This window comes from Podarcis pityusensis, assembly GCF_964106645.2.
Source record: "Podarcis pityusensis genome assembly, chromosome: 17".
Lineage (NCBI taxonomy): Eukaryota > Metazoa > Chordata > Lepidosauria > Squamata > Lacertidae > Podarcis > Podarcis pityusensis.
Window position 1 is genome coordinate 32940809 of NC_138042.1, and position 23546 is coordinate 32964354.

The 23546-nt window shown below is 44.0% G+C and overlaps 1 protein-coding gene across 1 annotated transcript in view; it reads left to right on the forward strand.

The window, feature by feature from the left end:
- Nucleotides 1-23257, forward strand: part of LOC308466153 (transient receptor potential cation channel subfamily V member 6-like) — a 35794-nt gene extending 12537 nt beyond the window's left edge. The window contains exons 2-15 of the mRNA XM_080986760.1: nt 2803-2900; nt 4142-4264; nt 4921-5061; nt 6613-6711; nt 7663-7838; nt 10508-10654; nt 15465-15677; nt 16777-16863; nt 17698-17774; nt 18602-18767; nt 19532-19598; nt 20583-20851; nt 21562-21668; nt 22136-23257. Of these exons, the coding sequence (XP_080842886.1) occupies nt 2803-2900; nt 4142-4264; nt 4921-5061; nt 6613-6711; nt 7663-7838; nt 10508-10654; nt 15465-15677; nt 16777-16863; nt 17698-17774; nt 18602-18767; nt 19532-19598; nt 20583-20851; nt 21562-21668; nt 22136-22400 (2035 nt within the window). The 3' untranslated portion in view covers nt 22401-23257. The remainder of the gene's footprint in view (nt 1-2802; nt 2901-4141; nt 4265-4920; nt 5062-6612; nt 6712-7662; nt 7839-10507; nt 10655-15464; nt 15678-16776; nt 16864-17697; nt 17775-18601; nt 18768-19531; nt 19599-20582; nt 20852-21561; nt 21669-22135) is intronic.
- Nucleotides 23258-23546: the final 289 nt, after the last annotated feature.

Sequence of the window (23546 nt, forward strand, 5' to 3'; positions counted from 1 at the left end):
GGGGTCCCTTTACCTTTTTAAGACCCTCAGCAATTTTCTGTGGGGGAAATTTTGGGACTACTTCCTATCACACCAACTATGTATATAAGCATTTACTTGGCCGTCATTTAAACTCACAGAGAGCATTTAATTAATGGTCAAGGCAAATCTAAGGAACAAAAGTTTATTGAAATGGTGTCCATGGCTCAGAATGGCGAGTTATGAAATTCCCGCTATGTTACAAAAAAAATAGGCTTATTCCCAAGTTGTGTGCATAGGATTGCAAGCAATGACTTGCTCAGTGCTACAAAGGGATTTCAGCTGCTCTAGTGGCTAAGAGACTGAGAGGAAGTTAGGGGGCTACATCCTCCCCTTGCCATCATGAGATCATTAAATGGTCTTAGTCAAACCACTCATGTAATATGAGGGTGATAATAATACTGATAATGCCACAGGGTTGCCTTAAAGGTCACTGTGAGATAATGTACGCAAAACACTCCATCTGAAAGTGCTGTTTAAGATGATAAATGTTATTACTTGAAAACGGCTTGCATTTAAAGGGAAGTGCTTTGTTCATCACCATAATACATTTGGGGAAAGGTCTGAGGGAGACCAGACCAGCTCTGTCTAGTCATTAAAGGTAAAGGTAAAGGACCCCTGACAGCTAAGTCCAGTCATGGACGACTCTGGGGTTGCGGCGCTCATCTGGCTTTACAGGCCGAGGGAGCTGGTGTTTGTCCACAGACAGTTTTTCCGGGTCATGTGGCCAGCAGGACTAAGCCGCTTCTGGCTAAACCAGAGCAGCACACGAAAACGCCGTTTACCTTCCTGCCGGACCTATTTATCCACTTGCACTTTTTGGCATGCTTTCAAACTGCTAGGTAGGCAGGAGCAGGGACCGAGCAATGGGAGCTCACCCCGTCACGGGGATTTGAACCACCGTACTTCTGATCGGCAAGCCCAAGAGGCTCAGTGGTTTAGACCACAGCACCACAAGAGGCCATAACACCCATGATTTTGGTATGTGTATACTTCATTTATTTATTATACAGAAAGCAGAATGGCCATAAACTATTAACTTTCAGGGCTTCTCTAATACAGTGGTACCTTGGTTCTGAAACTTAATCCGTTCCAGAAGTCTGTTCCAAAACCAAAGTGTTCCAAAACCAAGGTGTGCTTTCCCATAGAAAGTAATGCAAAACGGATTAATCCGTTCCAGACTTTTAAAGACACCCCTAAAACAGCAATTTAACATGAATTTTACTATCTAACGAGACTATCGATCCATAAAATAAAAGCAATAATCAATGTACTGTACTATAAAATAAATAAAACAGCATTGTAGATGATAAAAATTAAAATTATTATTTTTTCTTACCTGTACTGATGATAGTCATTGTTTGGGTGGGGTATCAATTTCCGCAGTCACATAATCAGTCAGTCAGTAGCTGAACTGGGATCCGCACAGTCACAAAAACAAATTAACTGAAAAAGCCTCAGAACAAAAAATGCAAAATAAATAGCAAAAACAAAAGCACCAAATATAAGCTCTAAATATCACCTTAGAACATTGCAATTGGAAACAGAAGGCTTGAATTACAATGGGGGGATGCAAATTAGCAGGGCAACAGGAAACACAGGGGGGCTCAAAACGGAGCACATTTGGCTTCCGAAAAAAGTTAGAAAACTGGAACACCTATTTCTGGTTTTGCAGCATTCGGGTTCCAAGTTGTTCGTGAACTAAGCTGTTCAAAAACCGAGGTACCACTATATCCTCAGGGTGTTGGAACCCCTAGGAATGGACGCTGATTGTGTTTGCTCACTTCCCCCCTGTTGTTTGTATGTAAACCTTTAACACTGCATAAATAAAAGGTTTGTAGTTCTTGTTACAGGAAGGTGGATCCCTCTCTCTTGTAGTGGGGTGAGGCAGGGGTTTCTCTGATCTTCCTCCAACCCCCTCCATAGCCATTCCACGGGTTTAAAGGTCTTGATCTTGTTGACAGTCCTTGACCCTCTTCTGCTGAGATTTTAAAGCCAGTTAGAGCCAGTTGCCTGATATACGTGCACTTGCTTCTTGTGGAACTGTATGGCATGAGGATGGCTGGCTGGTGGAATTCCTCCCAAGTTGCATAAACTCATGAAGACTTTTGTTCCTTGCATTTGGAATCAGAAAAAGAAAGCCTTGGGAAGTATGTTCAATAGCAGAGTAGTTATAATTCCATCAGGGTAAAGGTCACCCTATTGCTGCTTATATAAAGCAGCTACTAAATTGTAATGCATATCACAATGACTGACCACACAACTGCTGAAAAAAATGACTCTTGGAGCATAACAACCCCGGTTAGGTGCATTTGAGGTTTTCCTTATTTTGACAAACTAGGCCAATGAAAGCCAACCCCATAATACTTTTACTAGTTTCTAGAGTGCTGAGTTTGTGGCAAAAGACTAATTGCAGCCATAAAACCCTGTTGAATCTGCATCTTTCTTCTGCCTCTGTACTGCCCCTGTGTGGCCTCGGATAAATACTGCAGAAGCTGATAAGACTCTTCATTTGCCATATGGATTGTTGTTTTTTTGCTCTTCTCCTTTGTCAGATTCTGGATTTCTGCAAACACCACAGGATCATACCTGTTATTATTGTTATTATTATTATTATTATTATTATTATTATTATTCCTTCCCATTCACACCCTTTCCTTCCATCCTTGTGGAGAGAGCATATGCTGTCAGCCCCCATAAGGAGTCTTGAACTTCAAGAGCTAATTTCTCACTGGAGCAAAATGTGAATAGTTTTTTTCTTCTTTCTTTCTCTCTCACCTGCAGGATCTGGGAGACTCCACTCCTCCTGGCTGCCAAGGAGAACAATGTCCAGCTTATCAGGAAATTGATCTCGGATGGTTCCTGTGACGTTTTGCAAAGAGGTACTTATCCTAGGGGATGTGGGTGGCACTGTGGGTTAAACCACAGAGGCTGGGGCTTGCCGATCAGAAGGTCGGCAGTTCGAATCCCCGCGACGGGGTGAGCTCCCATTGCTCGGTCCCTGTTCCTGCCAACCTACCTAGCAGTTCGAAAGCACATTAAAGTGCAAGTAGATAAATAGGTACCGCTCCGGCGGGAAGGTAAACGGCGTTTCTGTGCGCTGCTCTGTTTGCCAGAAGTGGCTTAGTCATGCTGGCCACATGACCCGGAAGCTGTATGCCGGCTCCCTTGGCCAATAAAGTGAGATGAGCGCCACAACCCCAGAGTCGGTCACGACTGGACCTAATGGTCAGGGGTCCCTTTATCTTTACCTTTGCTTATCCTAGACCCCTACCAATGAGAGCGGCGCATGGTCCACTGAAGAGCCACATTAAACTAAATTGCCTTGACCTATCATAGAATCAAATAATTTTAGAGTTGGAAGGGACCATGAGGGTCATCTAGTCCAAGCACCTGCAATGTTTTAGCTTTGGTTCTGCCCAATGGAATTGGTACTGCAGCCTAGTTTGTACTATCTAGGCTGGTGTCCTAAGGCGAGCCACTTCTCAAATACCCCATATCACTTGGGTACATTCCTTATCTTTATTTATAGTTACAAGCCATACTAGAGGGATAGGGGAAGCAGCCTCCCCTCTTTTGGTCACATGGCCACCACGTTCACAAAGTGAGGGTCAGAGAGTCTAATTCTCACAACAAAAGGGGACATATGTGCGGGGGGGAACTGAACCGTCCCTTGTCCCCTGCCTGTCACAAACGAGACGTAGCCAATGTGGTGCCCTCCAAATGATACTGGATTACAGCTCCAAAAAGCATGGCCAAAGGTCATGGGTGATGGAAGTTGTAGTCCAAAAGGGCAAGGATGATGGAAGTTGTAGTCCAACAACATCTTGATGAACACCACATTGACTATCCCAGACTTACAGACACTCTTCTTTCTTCACACCTCTACCAGAGTTTGAGTTGGGAGAAAAGTGTCTGAAACAATGGAAATTGAGGAGGGGAGCATGTAACTTTGCTCACTCACTCTCTCAACATGTCCCCTTTTCACTATAAAAATAGAACTTTTCATCCACCCAAGGGCTTAAATGTGAACAAGTCAGGCACCTGGATGCATAGATGTCTAGCTCGGCTCCAAGTGCAGTTCAGTCTTAGGTGACCTTTGTGTTTCCCTCGTCCTGTGCAGGAGCGGTGGGAGAGACAGCCCTGCACATAGCTGCTCTCTACGATAACACGGAAGCTGCAAAGGTGCTCCTGGAGCTGGCTCCAGAACTGATTAATGAAAAGATGACGTCAGAACTCTATGAAGGTAATTGCTGTCAAAATGCAGATTGCAATTCGCATAGAAAAAGATGAGCAGTTACAATATTTGCAAACTCGTATCATAATGCGAAACGGATAATAACAGATAAAATGCATGTATGACAATGAGTGGAAGTTTGTCCTTTTGCTTTTGCAATAGCTGATAAAGGGTAGTGCAGAAGAAGTGCAGCGGAAATGGTTTTAGAGAGAGATGGAAATCCCAAATACAGGATTCAAAAGATGTGGGTCATTATTTTTCTCATTAAATAAATCCTCTGAAGCATGGGGTGGAATTCAGTGCTGTGCACTTCCAATTGTTCTGTTTGTGAAAGCATTACAGCTCACCAAATGGAAGGATCTCCCTCTCTGCTCCACCCCATGTGTTGATCCAAGGGGTTCTCTTAATTCCTCAAGCAAATTTGGGGGATTCGGGGGGGGGGAAGCCCCCTTGCACAAATGCAATTCCTTTAGTAGGCGTCTGTTGATGGGGCTGGTTAGGTGAAACTTACCCATGTTGTTTTTTAACGGCTCCGAAAAACAAAATGTTGCTCTCAAGTCTGCTAGCATTTGGCAGAGTAACACTCCCAAAGGATCGGTACAGAGAATGTCTTGGTGCGAGTCTTTAATGGAAGGTTTGCTTTGTTTGTTTAATGTGAATTGCAGGACAAACACCTCTCCACATTGCAGCGATCAATCAGAATATAAACCTCGTGAAATGTCTGGTCAAGAAAGGGGCTCACATCTCCACTCCTCGAGCTACGGGACTCTTCTTCAGGCGCAACCCCAAAAGCCTCTTCTACTTTGGTATGATTTGCATCGGCCGCTCCAGAGAATGGGATTGCTTCTGGTAGCTGGTAGAAATGTTGTGCCCCACAAGGTTTAGCAGAGCTTTCCAAATTCCGTGTCTTGACACGTTCATGTTTTGCGCGAACACTCCCCACGCTCCTCCTAGGGCCGGAAACCTCTGGTTTGCTAGTAAAACAAGGATGGCCACTGAATCTCTCCTGGAAGAGTGTTCCTGGAAGAGTGTTCCACATTCAGACCAGCAGCACTGAATGTCCAACTCCTAGTGGAGATCAGTCAGGCTTCTGTAATGTGGGGGACAATTTGGTGCCTCTGTTCAAAACCAGCACCCCAAGCAAGTTCAGACAGCGGCTCTGCCCTTCACATCTAGAATTGCCATTTAGCAACAAGCAATATATTTCCTATGGGATGCAGGTGGCACTGTGGGTTAAACCATAGAGCCTAGGACTTGCTGATCAGAAGGTCAGCAGTTCACATCCCTGCGACGGGGTGAGCTCCCGTTGCTCGGTCCCTGCTCGTGCCAACCTAGCAGTTTGAAAGCATGTCAAAGTGCAAGTAGATAAATAGGTACCGCTCCAGCAGGAAGGTAAACAGTGTTTCCATGCGCTGCTCTGGTTCGCCAGAAGCGACTTAGTCATGCTGGCCACATGACCGGAAGCTGTACGCTGGCTCCCTTGGCCAATAAAGCAAGATGAGCGCCGCAACCCCAGAGTCGGTCACAACTGGACCTAATGGTCAGGGGTCCCTTTACTTTTACCTTTAATATATTTCCTAGTAATGTTGGGTGCGACATCTATGGCTGTAATAATGCCCAATTCATACAGACAAGTCACCAAGTGATAAGACAAAACACCCTTGACACCAGTTGCATTGAATAAGAAAGAAAGAAAGAAAGAAAGAAAGAAAGAAAGAAAGAAAGAAAGAAAGAAAAAGAAAGAAAGACAACACTGTCCCAGCCATAAAAACCACCTTGTTCTAGACAAAATTCTCTTCCAACCCCAATTACAAATGGCATGACTATTTAAATCTCAGCCTGATACCTCCCCGACCCACACCTCCAGTGATCTGCTTTGTTGAGATACGGATTTACCCCCTTCATGCTGCTAGATAGAACCATTACAGATGCATAAATGTCCCACAGCAGGCACAATCTTAGAAGAGGCATTCTCTGCATGAAAAAGGAGGAATATCTCTTCTAAGAAGGCAGCCATCACCTACAGCTTTTGTAACCACCTGTATCTTCTTTGTGATTAATCAGGGGGCACCTTATTAATGAATGAAAAAATTAGTCTAACCAGACTTTGCCAACTTGGTGCCTTCCAGATGTTTTGGACCACAACTCCCATCATCCCCAGCCATCAGGTGCTCCTGAGGATGATGGGAACTGTAGTCAAAACATCTGGAGGCCACCAGGTTGTCAAACGCTGGTTCAACCAATGAGTCAGCCAAATGTTGTAGCCTTAATTACTAAACTTCAGAGAAATATCCCGTCCCCCTCCAAATCCTTGGGTCTTGTTTTAATCCTGTTTTGTCCCTTGTATTCCTCTTCAGGGGAGCATATTTTATCCTTTGCCGCCTGCACAGGAAATGAGGAAATTGTGAGCTTCTTGGTGGAAAATGGAGCCGATATAAGGGCACAAGATTCTCTAGGTAAGAGGCCTGCAGTCAGGAAAATTAATTTCTTCTTTGTAGTAAAATGGGGCAAATATTTTTTTCTGGGTTGATCATGGTAGAAGCCGATGAGTTAAAATTTGAGGTGGAAGACATCTAATTAAATATCATCTTGCTGCAAACGCACCCATAAGCCGGACAAATCACACCTGCACCATTCCTTGTCTAAGAAAGAGGGTTGTTATTAGATTAAGACATGCATTGCTATAATGATTGCATGCTTTTAACTGATTCATGGATCAGGCAATTATATTTACATACCAGCCCCTCAATACTAATTAGCCTTAAGCTGATTAAACAATCTATGACCTTTTAAACTGTGTGGGGGGGTATTGTTTTCGTTTGTTACTATGTTCTGTATTTTTGTGTTTTAATATTGTAAACCGCCCTGTGAGTCTTGGATGAAGGGCAGAATAGAAATGTAATTAAATAAATAAAATAAAGCAGCATATCACAAAAGTGTTCATATACTGAGGGGGTGGTAATTTTATATGCGTATATTTGCCCGATCAATGAACCAATTACACGTGTGGGACAAATGACCAATAGCCCATTATTAGACAAAGGATGATACAGGTAAAATTTATCTTGTTTATGAAGTGGGTTTTTCTTTACAATTTTAATTCTAGTTTCTATTCTTTCTTAAAAAGGACATTTTTAATGCGTTATTTTTCATTGCCTGGGACATACCACTGCTGAAATAGCCTCAAAAAAATGCCAGGTGGTGCTCAGCCACAATCTTTAAAATTGGCCTCATCAGTTTAACATTGATTTAATCAAATACTTCCATTGGTTTAAATATACTGATCACATCTGAGCAGAGCTTTACCAAATAATCTGATATTCGCGCAGTAATCATTGCCACTCAACTGCTGTGTTTTATAACTTCGGTTCCCTGAATATGGTTCTCTTATGCTGTTTCCATTTCAGGTAACACTGTTCTTCATGTCCTAGTACTTCAACCCAACAGAACCTTTGCCTGCCAGATGTACAGTCTGCTGCTTGCCTATGACAAACGAGAGGCTGGCCTGGGACCTTTCGACTTGATCCAAAACCACGAAGGCCTCACTCCATTCAAACTGGCTGGAGTCGAGGGCAACACTGTGGTGAGCACACAGTCCAACTAATCAATGTGGGAGACACCTTGAAGGGGAAAAAAAGTTCTTTTAAAGCAATGGAATTTCAAACTTGTGGGCACATGTAGAAAAATTATTTGCACAACCAATAAATTCTAGTGATTTGCGGATCGCCATTCCTACCTCACTCCAGTTTGCAAAACTGGATTGGTAAACAAGATCATTGCCAAAACAACTATTCTGAAATGTGTACAATAGATTAATTATGCACCAGGCTTGGCTTCCAGGTTTGCTCATGCCCAATTAGGTGAACAAGTACAAAAATTTCAAAGGTAGCTGTGTTTCATCAGTTCAAATATTTCAGGAAGTGCAAATTAAGTAGGTTTTGGCTTCAGGGACTTCCGGGTCAGCGTCATCGGTGAATGGCGGAGTTCCTCCGACCGGAGGAACGGGCTCCGTGGAAACTGGGTCTTCCCACCGCGGCGAAGGTGGGGACCCGCTAGAAATCCCAGGCGGAGGAAGCCTGGGAACGTGGGGTTCGGCAGGGCACCAGGAGCGCCCCCCCACTCACCGGGAACCCCATTTTGGGGCGCCGGAGCAAAGTGGGGTGAGTGGCGCGGTGCTGCGAACTGACTGCTATTTTCACGGAGTGAAGCCGCACAGCCATTGCCGGAGAGTGCTGACTTTTTCCTGTGGACAATTGGATGTAAAACAAGTACCCGTGAGTAGAAACAGAAAATTGGATTAAGAAATATCTCAATTTGGCATCGAAGCGGGAAGGTTCAAAACAGGAAGTCCGCCTTCCGCTTTTTGTATATAGACTAAAGCAAAAACTTTGTAAGCTAAAGCCTGGAAAGCTGTTAAAAAAGTCTAAATTTCCTTCATTCAGAATTACTGAAACCCCCTTGGAAGCAGGAGAAAAGGGGGGGGGACTTTGTTCAACCCTAGCAGGAGAGGGAGTGAAGAAGGATAAGTTTCCACCGTTTCTAACCTGGGAACGGGGTGTCAGAGACAGAAATTGTTGGAAAGGTTCATCGACTGTGAATGGAACACTTTGACAGATAGCTAAAGAAGAGAAACAAACTGATTCCAATGTTGCCTTTTGCATTCTAAAGAAACAAAATATCTGAAAAATATCTGAAAAATGAAAGTAATTTTCCTTTGTTGAACTTGCCTTAAAAAAAAAAATGGAAACAAATAGAAATTGTCTCCTCTAGAGGGAGCTTGTTAAATTGTTGCTGCAGTATACTTGAGGACTCAACAGCTGTGAGATTAAGATCGTGGGACCAGTCTCTTCTGACCTTGACTAAAGATGAGCTGGGAGGAAGATTGGGTGCTTGCTCTATGCAAGACAAGTGCCTTGCTGGAGCAGATGCACGAGAAGATGGATTTGATGAATGAGAAAATGGATTTGATGACTGTTGTGGTTAATAATTGTGGACAAACAGGGAACATTGATACAGAAATCATTCAGGAACCAACTCATGAACCTGTACTGTCTGGGCAAGTGCAGAAGATAATGGAGGAGGATGCGGTTGCACTTCAAATAATACAAATGGAGAGACCCGAGGCCCTACAGGAGCATAAGCCGCTGTCATTGAAGATAGAAGTTGGAGTGGGCCAGGGGGAGTTTGGAGCTGAGGAGTTTCCTAACTTTGGAGAGACCTGGAAATATACTTTTAAATACTTTTTGGACTATAGTGATGACTGTGGGGAGTGGGTCTGTGGGGTATGGGCGGGTTTGATGAAGAGAGATGGAGATAATTTTGGGTTGGAATTCCCCAGAGACCTACTCCTCAATGAGAAAGGAAAGAAATTAAGAAAGAGACCAACAAAAGACAAGGAAAAGGGCAAGTATAAACAAGAAGAAGAAGAACTGCAGAAGGGACATGGAAGAGACTTAAGGGCCTCGGACATAAGGCTTCCAGGTTGATGGACTAGATGGAATAGACAGTAAGGACTGACACGATCCGAGACCAGGAAGAAGAGACGTTGGATGAAGATTGGAAAAAATTATAAATAAAAACTTTCTATTTGGGGAATTAGCTTAAAATTAATGAATATTAAGGAAAATGTTGGAATGAAACTATATGACTCTAGCAGAAATGATATCAGGAGTTATGTATATTTGAAAACTAAGATTTAAGCTTTAAGGTATTTTAGGGTAAAATAAGGTTAAATAAACTAAGGTAATTTGAATAACAGAATATGGGGAAAGATGGAAAGGATTTGTTGAGCTAATTATTAGGTTAAATTGTTAAGATAAATTTTGCAACAAAAATTGAGAAAGATGGAAAGAATTTGCTGAAATAACTAGTTGAACTGGAATGCAAGAAGGGAGGCGTGAGGAGGTCAATGAAACAAGCAAATGGAAGTTATAGATAAGTAATTTGGGATTTGTGGTTTTTTTCCTGTTTTCCTTTTTTCTTTTTATCTTTTTGCTGTACTGTTGTACTGGTTTTTGCGTTTTCTTTTTTCTCTTTTTTATGTATTATTGTGTTGTTTTTTAATTTTTTTATTATTATTTTCTATAATTCTGAAACTACTCATAAATATTATTATTTTTTTTAAAAAATAATTAAGTAGGTTTTGGGGTCAATGAATTTTCACCCAAATGACAACAATAAGCTCTGCCTTCCAACCCAAACAGTCCAGCACCAAGTCTTGGATTTTCTGTAACCCTTGCTGTCTTTCTTCAGATGTTCCAGCACCTTATGCAGAAGCGAAAGCATGTGATGTGGTCCTTTGGGCCCATTAACAACATTTTCTACGACTTAACGGAAATAGACTCCTGGAACGAAGACCAGCCTTTTCTAGAGCTTATTGTCTCAACCAAGAGAAGAGAGGTACTGTGGAGCTCAGATACTTTTTTTTTTGGTCTTTATGGAAAAGAGGACTTGTGCTGGTATTATGGGAGGAGCAATCTGAGTGGTCCTTATGCCAGCTGTTCGTACAATCCACAATGTTTAGGACTTCCTTGGCCAGCTGATGAAAGGAAGAAGGAGAAAAAGTGGTGGGATTCCAGAACAGGATTTGCATCATGGACTTCAACTTTGTGGGACAGAGTGAGAGAATGCAGCCTTGCACTGCAAATACACAAACTGTCCGTTGGAACATTGCTGAAGCTGCAGGTGACAGTGTAGCTTTCCAGGCTAAATGGTCTGTGCGCTTTTCTGTTTTCTCAGTGAAATTAATTAGGCTGTAATATGCACAATATTGGCTACCAAAGCATTACAAGGTTTGAGCAGTTTGTATTGATGGAGATGTTCTTTTAACGTCCAGAAATACCAACTTGGGAAAGGACAGAATTATGTGTTACCGGCATGCAGAGCTCTTTAATATATATATATATATATTTCTGAATTTCAAAAGTTTACAAATCAATACATACAGTGGTACCTTGGTTCTCGAACTTAATCTGTTCTGGAAGTCCATTTGACTCCCGAAACCATTCGAAAACCAAGGCGCAGCTACCGATTGATTGCAGGAGCTTCCTGCACTCAGTCAGAAGCTGCATCAGACATTCATCTTCCCAAAAACATTCACAAGCAAGAACACACACTTCTGGGTTTGCAGCGTTCAGGAGCCAAGCCATTCAGGAACCAAGGTACCACTGTACTTTCCAGATACACGTTCATTTCACATTCGACTTCCCCTCGTCCCCCTCCATGGTTTCGCCCATAATTTCTAAAATTGCTGCATATTATTAATATTCTGTACCTTATCTTTTCCACACTGCTGCTCTTCATTCAAATCCTACATGTGTTTTTACATGTTCACAACAATTCTTTAAATATTTCTCAAAAGGTTTCCACTCCTCCTTAAAGTCTGCCTCTTCTTGATCTCTTAATTTCCATAGTTAAATTTGCCAATTCGGCATGGCATGCAGAGCTCTTTTTCAAACAGATAGGCATGCGTCCTTGCTTTACGTTGCTTTTCCTCTCAGAACAGAATTCTAGAGATATCGTAGCAAAGTTCAGTGCTTTATTCAAGTCAAAAGAAAAAAAAAATCTGTTTTGAAATGTCTCAAGTACCTCTAAGAATTACAGGAGTAGCCTCTGCACAGTAGCCTTCAGCCTGTAGCAAGCTGGCCCTGTGTCCCCTATTGTCTTCCAGCCTTCATTAGGAAGGGAAGGGAATGGCAGTTGTGTATTCTGGGGTTTTGCAATCTATCTCAAAGTGTAAGTTGCATTGTGGAATATTCTTAAAGATCCAAGAAGCTGCCTGAAATGTTCGCATTACTAATTGCAGTGGATTCGGTGGGATAATGAAGCCTTAATGCACACACATCTAGCCTCATGAAACTTGGCCAAGTTAGCGTCATTGGTCCTTTATTTTCCTGTTTGTTTTCCTCCTCCCACTGCAAACTGCTTCTACCCCTCTGGCCTCCTAAGAACCCCACTACATACTGCAACCTTTCTTTTTCCCCAGGATGCCCATCATTCAGTATAGGCTGTTGGGAAGCTGCAACAGGGCTAGGGTGGCTGCTAGGGCTAGACTGTCACTTTTCATATGATCCAGAATCTTCCCATGAGTAAAATTCAGAAGCAGAAGCACAGGTTTGGTCAGAGGCAGTGCCTTGGATTTGGCCTCTGAGCCTGAAAACACAGTAATAACAAGGGCTCCTAAGCTGCAAAGCTATTGGGAATAGCCAATTATTCTGAAGCCTTGGCCATTGATTTACTGAAAACCCCATTTGAAAAAAGTGTGTGTGTGTGTGTGTGTGTGTGTGTGTGTGTGTCTATATATAATATATATATATATATATATATATATATATATATATATATATAAACAAACCGTTGCAAACTGCAACTGCTTAAGACTACAGCTCAGTGATACAGTACATGGTTTGTAGTCCAAATTTTCCAGGTTTGAACTCTGGCAACGCAGCTCTCTTGCCCCTGAAAAACAAATGGTTTGCCTGTTAAGACTTTGCAAACCCTGCTGTGAAAGTTCCATATGCTGTTTGGCAGTCTTCCCATTAAATTCTATGGCTTGTTTATTACATGGGAAATACTCCTCGCACAATAGGCCTGTTAAATGGCTTTGTGGCAGCAACTGTTATCAACCAGCTCGCCTGTATGATTTGGGACATTTGACGTCACCGTACCTTAGTTTCTTTTTTTGACCTCTTTGCACTATCATAAACATGAAATGGCACTATGGAAGGTGGCTGGAAGCACATTCACATATGCAGCCTTGGTCTTTGACTACACCCAACACTGCAGCACGCCGCTCTGGCTTGCACAATGTCGTCCTTCTTTCCCTTTCTTTTTCATTATAGGTTTGTTTCAGATCTCCTATGCATTTAGAGCTATAACTAGCCCTAGAGAGTACCGTATTTTTTGCTCTATAAGACTCACTTTTTCCCTCCTAAAAAGTAAGGGGAAATGTGTGTGCATCTTATGGAGCGAATGCAGGCTGCGCAGCTATCCCAGAAGCCAGAACAGCAAGAGAGATCGCTGCTTTTGCTGCGCAGGAATCCCTCTTGCTGTTCTGGCTTCTGAGATTCAGAATATTTTTTTTCTTGTTTTCCTCCTCCAAAAACTAGGTGCGTCTTATGATCTGGTGCGTCTTATAGAGCAAAAAATACAGTAATTAACGCCCCCATGCACCCTCTGCTGCTTCATACTTCATTTATAGGATTTGCCTCGGAGCATAAATTACAAATCCTAGATACCACCCATGGGTAAGCGTCGGCCTGTACTGTATACACATCAGCACAATTTCATGTTTTAACAGTAAACTGGAGTCCCTGCCACATGATTTTGGACTTTGTTTCCCTGTTTAATCCCTGGAAACGGTATAAATCCAGATTAAATGGTGGAAATGATATGGCATGGCATTTTGATAAGGATGATGTCCTGTGGAAGCTGCACAAAACATGTACGGTATCCACCAACAAAGGGATACTGAGCTTGTGCATAGGATATGGCCAATTGGACCGATGGTTTTGCACAAAACGTGCTTGGATTAGCAACACTTAGCAGTAAACTGCCATGTGGAAGTGCCTGCTTCCACCATCCCTCTCTCCCATCTGCCTGCCCCTGTCCTAGGTTGCCTCTCTTTTATTAAATTAATTTCTCATGGCACGGTAGCAGATCTCTTGCAAGCACCAGCACATAACAAAGGTATTATCTGGCATTCCCATTGAAGTATGTGTCGTACAGCTCTTTGGGCCTATCTATTAATGACATCAGTTGCTAGCAGAAGTCACGAGACGCTATAATCCCATTTTCCACATTGTTCTGTAAACATTTTCCACTTTCCCTCCCCTGTTCTACCTTTTTGGCACTTATATTATTGTAAATCTTGGGTGGCGGTTTCAGATAAGCAAAGTTGCATTTATGCTGGCTGTTAAAACTCCAATAAAAAAAGATTGCCTTTGCAGCCTGGTGAGCAAACTTCCCCACCTCTGTGTTCCATCCTCCCTTTTATTGCTAACTTTATGCGCCTTCTGTTCACAGCAACATGTTTGCCATTGAAGGCCTCTTTTCCCTGGATGAGGAACCTGTGGCCTTCCAGATGTTGTTGCGTTCCAGCTCCCTTCGACCCCAGCCAGCAATTCTAATGCTTAGGGATGGTGGGATTTGGAGGCTAGCAACATCCAGAGGACCACAGGCTCCCTAGCCCTGACCTATGACCCTTTAACTCTCCCCCACCTTTTTAAAAATCCCTTGCCACTCTTGTTCACTTTCTTGGCCCACCAGGAAATGTCGTAATATGTCTACTTAGGGTTCCTTTCAGCAGGGAATGGTGACTTAAGATATAAAGCTAAATCCTTCAAAGAAGAGGCAGAATTTGAGTGTTGCAAAGGGCAAAGAATAACGCAATCTAGGTGTTGTGGCAGAGAGCTTCCCCTTTAAGCAGAAAAAGGCAGAGCTCTTCATATCTGCGCCCCCCACCTCTACCTACAGCCATCTAATCTGCTCTCTGTTACACCAGGACATATACACACAACCACTCAAGACTAGGGATGGAATGAACTGTCCATTTAAATCTTCCTAGTTTCTCATTTGCCCAAGCTAAAATTCAGTTTTCTTATGTTTTGCAGCAGTTTGAAAATCATCAGAGTTTTTGGGTGAATTTCTCCTAATGAACGCATTTCTATATGCAGTTTTGACGTGTGTACACTTTTTGCAAGCTATTTCCCCTGAGTGAATGCATTTTTTGTATGTTAACTTCCACTAGCGTCTTAATTTTTTTAATGTCCCCCTGATGCATGCATTTTTGTAAACAACTGTCGCTTGGAGAACTCCATCACAAAATTCAGATCAGTGTGGAATTCCAAAGACTGTTTGTACGTTGTTTCAGAAAGTACAGATCTGAGAGATTCAGCTTTAAATGTGAACTGAATCATATTTCTCCTCCATCCCTGTTCACGACAGATAAGCAGTCTAACCCTTTTGTTCAGTCCTTTGGAAAGCAGCCCTTTGGAAAGCAGCCCTGCCAAATGTTTGCAGAGATCTGCACTCATTCTCCTCTAAGAATTCGCCCTCACTTGGGATGGAAAGGAGAGAGAGAGAAGGAGAGAGAGAGCTTTGTGGAGATACATTTTTTGTAGAAATGTGTTTTTTCCATCCTCCCTTCAAACTGTGTCCCAGTAAGAAATGTCTTTTGGAGCTAAACTCAATCTCTGCTTCTTCCCAACAGGCTCGCCGCATCCTAGACATCACTCCAGTTAAGGAGCTTGTGAGTCTGAAGTGGAACACTTACGGGCGCCCATACTTCTGCTTCCTGGCATTATTTTATGTCCTGTACATTATCTGCTTCACCATGTCCTGCACTTACAGACCTCTGAAATCACGGTCAGAAAATCAAACAGATGAGCGGGATATGACCATTGCCGTGCAGAAAACGCTGCAGGTGTGTATGTATGTGGTTCCCTCTGTTAAAATTCAATTATTTTTGTTAATAGCCTCTTATATAAATAAACAGGCCTGTTCTATTGGTCCACGTTTCTCAGTGAATCCATGCATGCTGCAAAACGAGGCAGGAACAAATAGTAAAACCCTAAAAGAATTAAAAGGGCTTTATACCATTTAAGATTGCAGGTGAGGAAAGCCGTATCTCACTTTTGAAAAATTCCATACTTAAAATAAAGGGACGCGGGTGGTGCTGTGGTCTAAACCACTGAGCCTAGGACTTGCCGATCGGAAGGTTGGCGGTTCAAATCCCCGCGACGGGGTGAGCTCCCGTTGCTGTGTCCCAGCTCCTGCCAAGCTAGCAGTTTGAAAGCACGTCAAAGTGCAAGTAGATAAATAGGTACCACTCCAGCAGGAAGGTAAATGGCATTTCCATGTGCTGCTCTGGTTTCACCAGAAGTGGCTTAGTCATGCTGGCCACATAACCCGGAAAAACTGTCTGCGGACAAACGTCAAGCACCGCAACCCCAGAGACATTCACAAGTGGACTTAACTGTCAGGGGTCCTTTACCTTTTAATACTTAAAATAACTACCATAGCAGAGACACAGCTAGGCTGGAACCTTTCTCCCTGAAGTTCCACATTTTGAAAAATTGCATCTCCCCACCTGGAGCCTGAAATGGCAGCAATCCACTCTTCCATCTCAGGAAGTTTATTGCCTTGTCTTGCATCTATCGCCATAGGAAGAATTTGGAGATGGCAAAGAGATAATCCAGGAAACCTGGGTGCATTCCAGCTATGTATTTATCCATGTAAAAGTTTATTGGCTGTGGTCTTTTTAAAGTTATTAATTGTGCCTGCAAAGTGCAAAGTAAACAACGTTTATGAACTTTCAAAGCTGAAACAAGAACAGAAAGAAAACAGAAGAATATGAATACAAAGCAATGTAAAAAACAAAACCCTATTTTTTTAAAGATGCCTAGAAGCAATGGGGGGAAATCAAGGGTTGAGCCTTTCCAAGTTCAATGTGTCGCTTTTTCAGGGCTTTCTCGTCTCCTTATTCATTCACTAACCAGTCGTCCTTTCTTCTCTGTTTTTAGGAGTCCTATCAGACATATGAAGATCATCTCAGGCTGGTGGGGGAGCTGATCACTGTGATAGGAGCCATGGCAATTTTGCTCCTCGAGGTGAGGAAAACCAGCAACAGCTATTGTTCAAACGAAACCAAAACCAGTCCACGAGCTCCCTCTTCCATTTTGGGTCGGCACTGAACTGTTGTGCTTCAATAGAGCATATCTAGATTACAAAATTTTGAAACCAGTTCAGTTGTCAACACTTCCTCCAGAAAACCATGGGCCCTGTAGTTTGGCCCAAGCACTTCCAACTGCTAGCAAACAACAGTGCAAACTATACATGACTTGATTACTATAATCAGCAGCTACCTATCTTGCAGACTGAAAGAAGGCAATCCAACTTGTTGTTGATTTTATGCACTGAGTCAAATATAGTTATTGGTATTTATGCTGCCTGTTTGGAAGTGTTTGGCCAATACACCCCAAATTTCTAGAGTAGATTCTACCTTGCCACTACTATCCATGTGATCTATGCTTGACTTTATTCAATAGACTCGGGGAAGCTTATATTTTAAAATTACTTATTTTGGGGACCATATCACTTCCACAACAGATCTTAATCTCCTCCCTAACACACTTTGACCCTTAAACTGGTACCTAGGATACGGAAAAGCCCGAGATGATGATGATGTTGTTGTTGTTGTTGTTGTTGTTGTTATATACCACCATTTACCAAAAGATCCCAGGACGTTGTACAACATTAAGAACACATTTTATGGAGCATAATAATAATTACATAATATAAAGCATAATAATAGGCAGCATAATAAAAAAGTAATCATAATGAGGGTAGGCTGCTGGGCTGGACCAAATGGCTATGAGGGCACAAGTAGCTCCAGCTCTGGGTGAAAAACAGCTGTTCCTTTCTAACTGGTGCAATTGTTTCAGATTCCAGATATTCTAAGAGTTGGAGCCACTAAGTATTTTGGACGAACCATCCTGGGAGGACCTTTCCACATCATCATGTGAGTCTCTACATCTCCAAAACTCATTAAAAACCCTCCTTTACTAACCTGCTCTCTGTCTCTTATTCCCCATCATCCCACCCCTTTTATGGGCTTCTTCTATCCCAGATCTCTTTCTTTGGAAATCTCTCTGAGAGTCGCAACTAATATTTTCTGCTTGAAGTCAAAATGTGAGTGAATTAGTCAGTTTTATTCCTCAGCTGGTAGTTCTGAGGAATTTTGAGAGAATCTAGTGAGAATCTAGTCTCTCAAGAGGATGCAGCGATAGCATCTAGGTTGTTCCCTGGGTTTTTCCTAGAGTAAAATCTACCTCCATTCTTTCCCCTCTATCTTTTCACGCTAGATCCCTCCCAAGCAGACGAAGGCTGCGTCAAGGGGGCGAACTCCTCCTCTGGGCCTGTCTGGCCCATTGCTCAGCCATGTGCAGCATTCTTCTTGATCAAGATGTCAGAGGGGGAGACTACCCCGCAGGACTGGGAGTGTCCTGCCACTGTGTAGCAGGGCCAACCCCTGATTCCTCTCTGTCTGAGTCTGCGCTCACATTGTGACTCTCAGCTTCTAAGCCTTTCCTGGAAGGCTCTCCTTCTCCTGCCCCCTCTTGATTGCTCAATCCCCTGCTTCTAGCACCTCCCAGCTTGTCCCTTCTACAGACTGCTCTTCAGTGTTCCACCACCAGGATCTGGGATCTAAGTTGTCTTCTTCTGTGCCCTCCTTGGGGGGCTCTTGGGTGGGCGGCTCCCACCACTCTTCCTCATCCAGCCAGTCCCTGACAGCGGGATAACCACCTGTAGGTGTCCACATTCCTGATTGTACCATTTCCTTTCCAGCATCGTGTATGCATGTTTGATCCTGGTGACCATGGTAATGCGACTCACAAGCACCGATGGAGAGGTGGTACCCATGTCCTGTGCCTTGGTTCTGGGCTGGTGCAACATCATGTATTTCGCTCGAGGGTTTCAGATGCTTGGCCCCTTCACAATTATGATACAGAAGGTGAGGAATGCCACCGACCTTGTTGCAAATTCAGATACATCAATTCAAGATTCTGTCTCCCATTTGCCTCCTATCTAAACTTCCTTCCAGAAGAATCTGTTGCGTAGAAAGGGCTAAAATGGCTGGCCATGGCAGGAATAGACTCCAAAAGCAGGAGAAAAATGCCTTAAATGCCAACAGTAGTTTCCCCAAAGCCTCCTAAGAGTTGCCATGCTGAATCAGACTAATGGCCTATCTGTTCCAGCAATTTGGAGCTGGCAGTTTGAGGATAGCTACAGCCTGCGAAGGGACGCGGGTGGCGCTGTGGGTTAAACCACTGAGCCTAGGGCTTGCCGATCCGAAGGTCGGCGGTTCAAATCCCCGCGACGGGGTGAGCTCCCATTGCTCGGTCCCTGCTCCTGCCAACCTAGCAGTTCAAAAGCATGTCAAAGTGCAAGTAGATAAATAGGTACCACTCTGGCGGGAAGGTAAACAGCGTTTCCGTGCGTTGCTCTAGTTCGCCAGAAGCGGCTTAGTCATGCTGGCCACATGACCCAGAAGCTGTACACCGGCTCCCTCTGCCAATAAAGCGAGATGAGTGCCGCAACCCCAGAGTCGGTCACGACTGGACCTAATGGTCAGGGGTCCCTTTACCTTTACCTTTACAGCCTGCGAACCTACCTAGTCTACCTTTAATTGTCCAAACTAGATATTTATTGGGTGGGAAATAACTGTGCTGCGGACAGCTTGGATTTCACAACATCTCATTTCTCTCCTTCCTTTAGATGATCTTTGGAGATCTTATACGCTTCTGTGGCCTAATGGCGGTTGTGATACTTGGCTTTGCATCAGGTAAGACAGAAACGGATGGGTGCATTGAGTGGCCGTGGGGATTCATATCAGTTTTTACTAGGCAAGAATGGAGCTCAGAGGAACTGAGCTTCCAAAGATAGGGTCCCTGAAGGAAGAGGGACAGAGGCAGTGCTAGATTAAGAAGAAGAGATCTGCAGGAAGGATGTAGTGGTGGATGCAGAGAACTGGGTGGAAGGAGTATGGAACTGAGCAAAGACCAAAGGAGGGGGAAAAAGCTGGAGTGGAACCTCACCCTGAGAGAGCAGGGAGCTGTGTACTATTGGCATGGAGTCAACAGGCAAGGAAGCTAGGAAAGAGAAGCAAAAGACATGGTGTTGATGTGCCTTCAATAGTGTAGGTTCAGTGACAGTAGATGCAGCCCGTAAACTGGAAAGTACACAATTTTGGAAAGTGCTGGTTTTGACCCATAAAGCCTTAAACGGCTCAGAAGCACAATACATCAAGGACCACCTCTCTCCGTATGGACCTACCCAGACCCTGAAATCATCCTCTGAGGTCCTTATTCGTGTGCCTCCTCCATGAGAAGCCAGGAAGGTGGTAACACAAGAAAGGGCCTTTTCTGCAGTGGCTCCCCGTTTGTCGAACACTCTCCCCAGAGAGGTTCACCTGACACCAGGCCAAAAAACATTCCTCTTTAACCAGGCCTTTGGCTGGTGTACATCCGATGCCCTTTTAAAGCGTGTTGTGGAAGGGGGGATTACTGGGTTGTCTTTGTTTTTATTATGTATTTTCTATTTTTTGTATTGTGATTTTATGCTGTGAACTGCTCTGAGATCTATGGGTACAGGGCAGTTATTTATTATTATTATTATTATTATTATTATTATTATTATTATTGCTGCTGCTATTGTTACTAATATTGTTATTATTAATAGAATGCACCCTGTGCCCTTTCCCTTGACATCTTCTGTAGTTGACCAGCCCTCTTTATGTCCTTCCTTCCTTTCTTCCTTCCGCCACCAGCCTTTTACATCATCTTCCAGACAGAGGACCCTAATGGCGTGGGACATTTCTACAACTACCCCATGTCTCTCTTCAGCACCTTCGAACTGTTCCTGACCATCATTGACGGACCTGCCAACTACGAAGTGGACCTACCTTTCATGTTCAGCGTGGTGTACTTTGCTTTTGCGATCATTGCCACTCTGCTCATGCTGAACCTGCTTATTGCCATGATGGGCGACACCCACTGGCGGGTGGCCAGCGAACGGGATGAGCTTTGGAGAGCACAGGTGAGAACATAATGTGAGCATGGCAGAGATTCTAGTGGCACGAGAATGAGAAGTGCTACAAAGGCCACCTCTGCTTGCTTAGCACATGTCCAAATTTACACTGGTTTCAGTCTGGTTTGAGTTCCATGGCTCCCAGGCAAGGAATCCTGGGAATTCTGGTCCTGTAGACAGCCTGGGGATTTCTGAACAAGAATTCTCAGCACTTCAGTCTGCACTTGGTCAAATTATTTGAGGAAGGCCACAATCAGGAGAGCCAACCTGCCCTGCTATTGAAGGGGGCCGACATCTGATGTCATGCACCACATCCTGTGATGCGCTGACGTGGCACACCATGCCACCACTCAACATTGAGGGGGCCCAGCCCCCTCCTTAAGAATTTCAGGGGGGAGGCAAAGTGCCTCACAACCCCTCGGCTGGCACGCCTGCCCGGAGTCATGAAACTGGCTTCCTGTAGATTGAGTGTGTAAAAATGGTATCTATTGATAGTGTCTGCTGCTGCTTCTCTAGCTATGATCTAGATGTTACCTTATAGCCTTATATTACCTCAAATATCACTTCATTAATATTTTTTTAAAAAATAGTTGTTCTCCATTATTAATCTGAATTGCATCCAGTAAAGTTTAAAATTCAGATAATCTGAAACAGATTGATTTCTGAATACAAACCTGTCAAGTCGAAGGATTGCCCCCTGACCTTCTGTTCTTCTTCAGGTTGTTGCCACTACAGTCATGCTTGAGCGGAAACTCCCACGATGCCTCTGGCCTCGCTCTGGCATCTGTGGGCGAGAGTACGGACTAGGGGACAGGTGGTTTCTCAGGTGAGTCCCTTTTGTCTAGTGCTGTATTTGCATGCAGGAATGAATGAGTTTGATGGCACAGCAATTGCAGCTATGTCTGTCTGTCTTTCTGTCTGTCTGTCATCTGTCTATCTATCGTATCGTCTATATATCTGTCTGTCTGTCTATCACAGACTTCCTCAACCTCGGCCCTCCAGATGTTTTTGGCCTACAACTCCCATGATCCCTAGCTAGCAGGACCAGTGGTCAGGGATGATGGGAATTGTAGTCTCAAAACATCTGGAGGGCCGAGGTTGAGGAAGCCTGATCTATCATCTATCTATCTATCTATCTATCTATCTATCTATCTATCATCTGTCTTCTATCTAATGGCAACATAGGAAGCAGCTAAGTCAGACCATTAAGTGACTTGCAGCTCTGTTGGTTAGAGCTTCCTGCTGATAACACCAAGCTTCAGTCCTTCACCTCATTGTTTCTGATCCGCGCAGGGTGGAAGAGCGTTTGGATGCCAGCAAGCAGAAGATGCTTCGCTATGCAGAGGCCTTTAAGGGCCAAGACAAAGAGGATCTGGACAAGTTATCCGGGAAGCTAGAGCTGGACGATCCTTTCCGGAAGGAACCGTCTCCAACCGTCTCGCGGAGCACAACCCAGAGTAGTTTCCACCGCGGTTGGCAAATCCTGCGGAACAACACCTTCAGCCACCTACGCGGGGAAGTGAACCACGCCTTGGAAGAAGAGGTCTACCATGTCTGAGATGGTGCTTCGCTGACTCTGCACGCTACTGGTGCTTTGCAATGCATCATTAATTTCTCAAGGTGCTGGAGGGATCTTGCAGCAGCTTTATCAGCTGGCGTTTGTAGGAACATAAGAAGAGTTCTGCTGGTTCAGGCCAAAGGCCCATCTTGTCCAGCATCCTGTTCTCACAGTGGGAAAACAGATCTGTTCTCACAGATTCCCACTGGAAGTCTGCAAGCAGGAGCTGAGCACAACGGCACCCAGTTCTTGCGATCTTGTGGCAGCGTCCCATGAGTTCATCGCATCTCTCTCAAGTGCGCTGCCTCTGCACTTCAGTGCAACAGACCCGAGGCACCCTTGGGATGTGTATCTCCTCCCTGCAGAAATTATTCTAAGGACAGCACCAGAGTTTTACCTGCATCAAAGGGGTTTTCATTGGGAGTTCAGTTACGACCCGATCAATAGTTCCTATCTCTCAGCATGTTCCCGGGCAACATTCCACAAAAGCTTCCCTATTCTCTGAAGAGCCAGCACTATGGAAATTTTAAATCTAATATGAAGGGGGGCGACGGACGTTATTTAAACTCAGGGAGCTAGCTAAATCTGACACCGCAACTAAGCAGACTGTCAACAGATAGCTAGCCAGCATTCCAGGGACCCTTAAAGAGTACAGACATCATCTCAACTAAGTACAGTTCCACACTGCTACAGAGTATGTTCTGCTTTTTGAGTATGGGAAGTTAGCGCACTTTAAGCCAAATGTGTGACGCTGGATTTTATCCCAGGTCGAACTTTTCTAGGGCCATGTCACTGGACTCCTCTGTTCTTGAGAAAGCAGGATTAAGGCCATTTTTTCTTGGCTGAATTGACCTCTGCTAATACTGGGTGGGATGAGGATCAGGGAAAGAGGTTTATGAACTCATTTGTGTTCGCGTACAGCTGCCACTACTTCTCCTTGCGCAAGGAGACTGAGGCCTGCCGTGTCCATCTTACCAGCTGTTGCAAGTTCCTGTGCACATAGTTTGTGGGGAAGTTCTGCCTTGCTGCTCACCTGCTGTAGTATTTTACGGTGCCTGATTATGAGGGGAGAGCAAATGTGAGGCAGGATACGGGTGTACGGATTGCAATCCAGATGGCATAGCAGATGCTGGTGAATATAGGTGC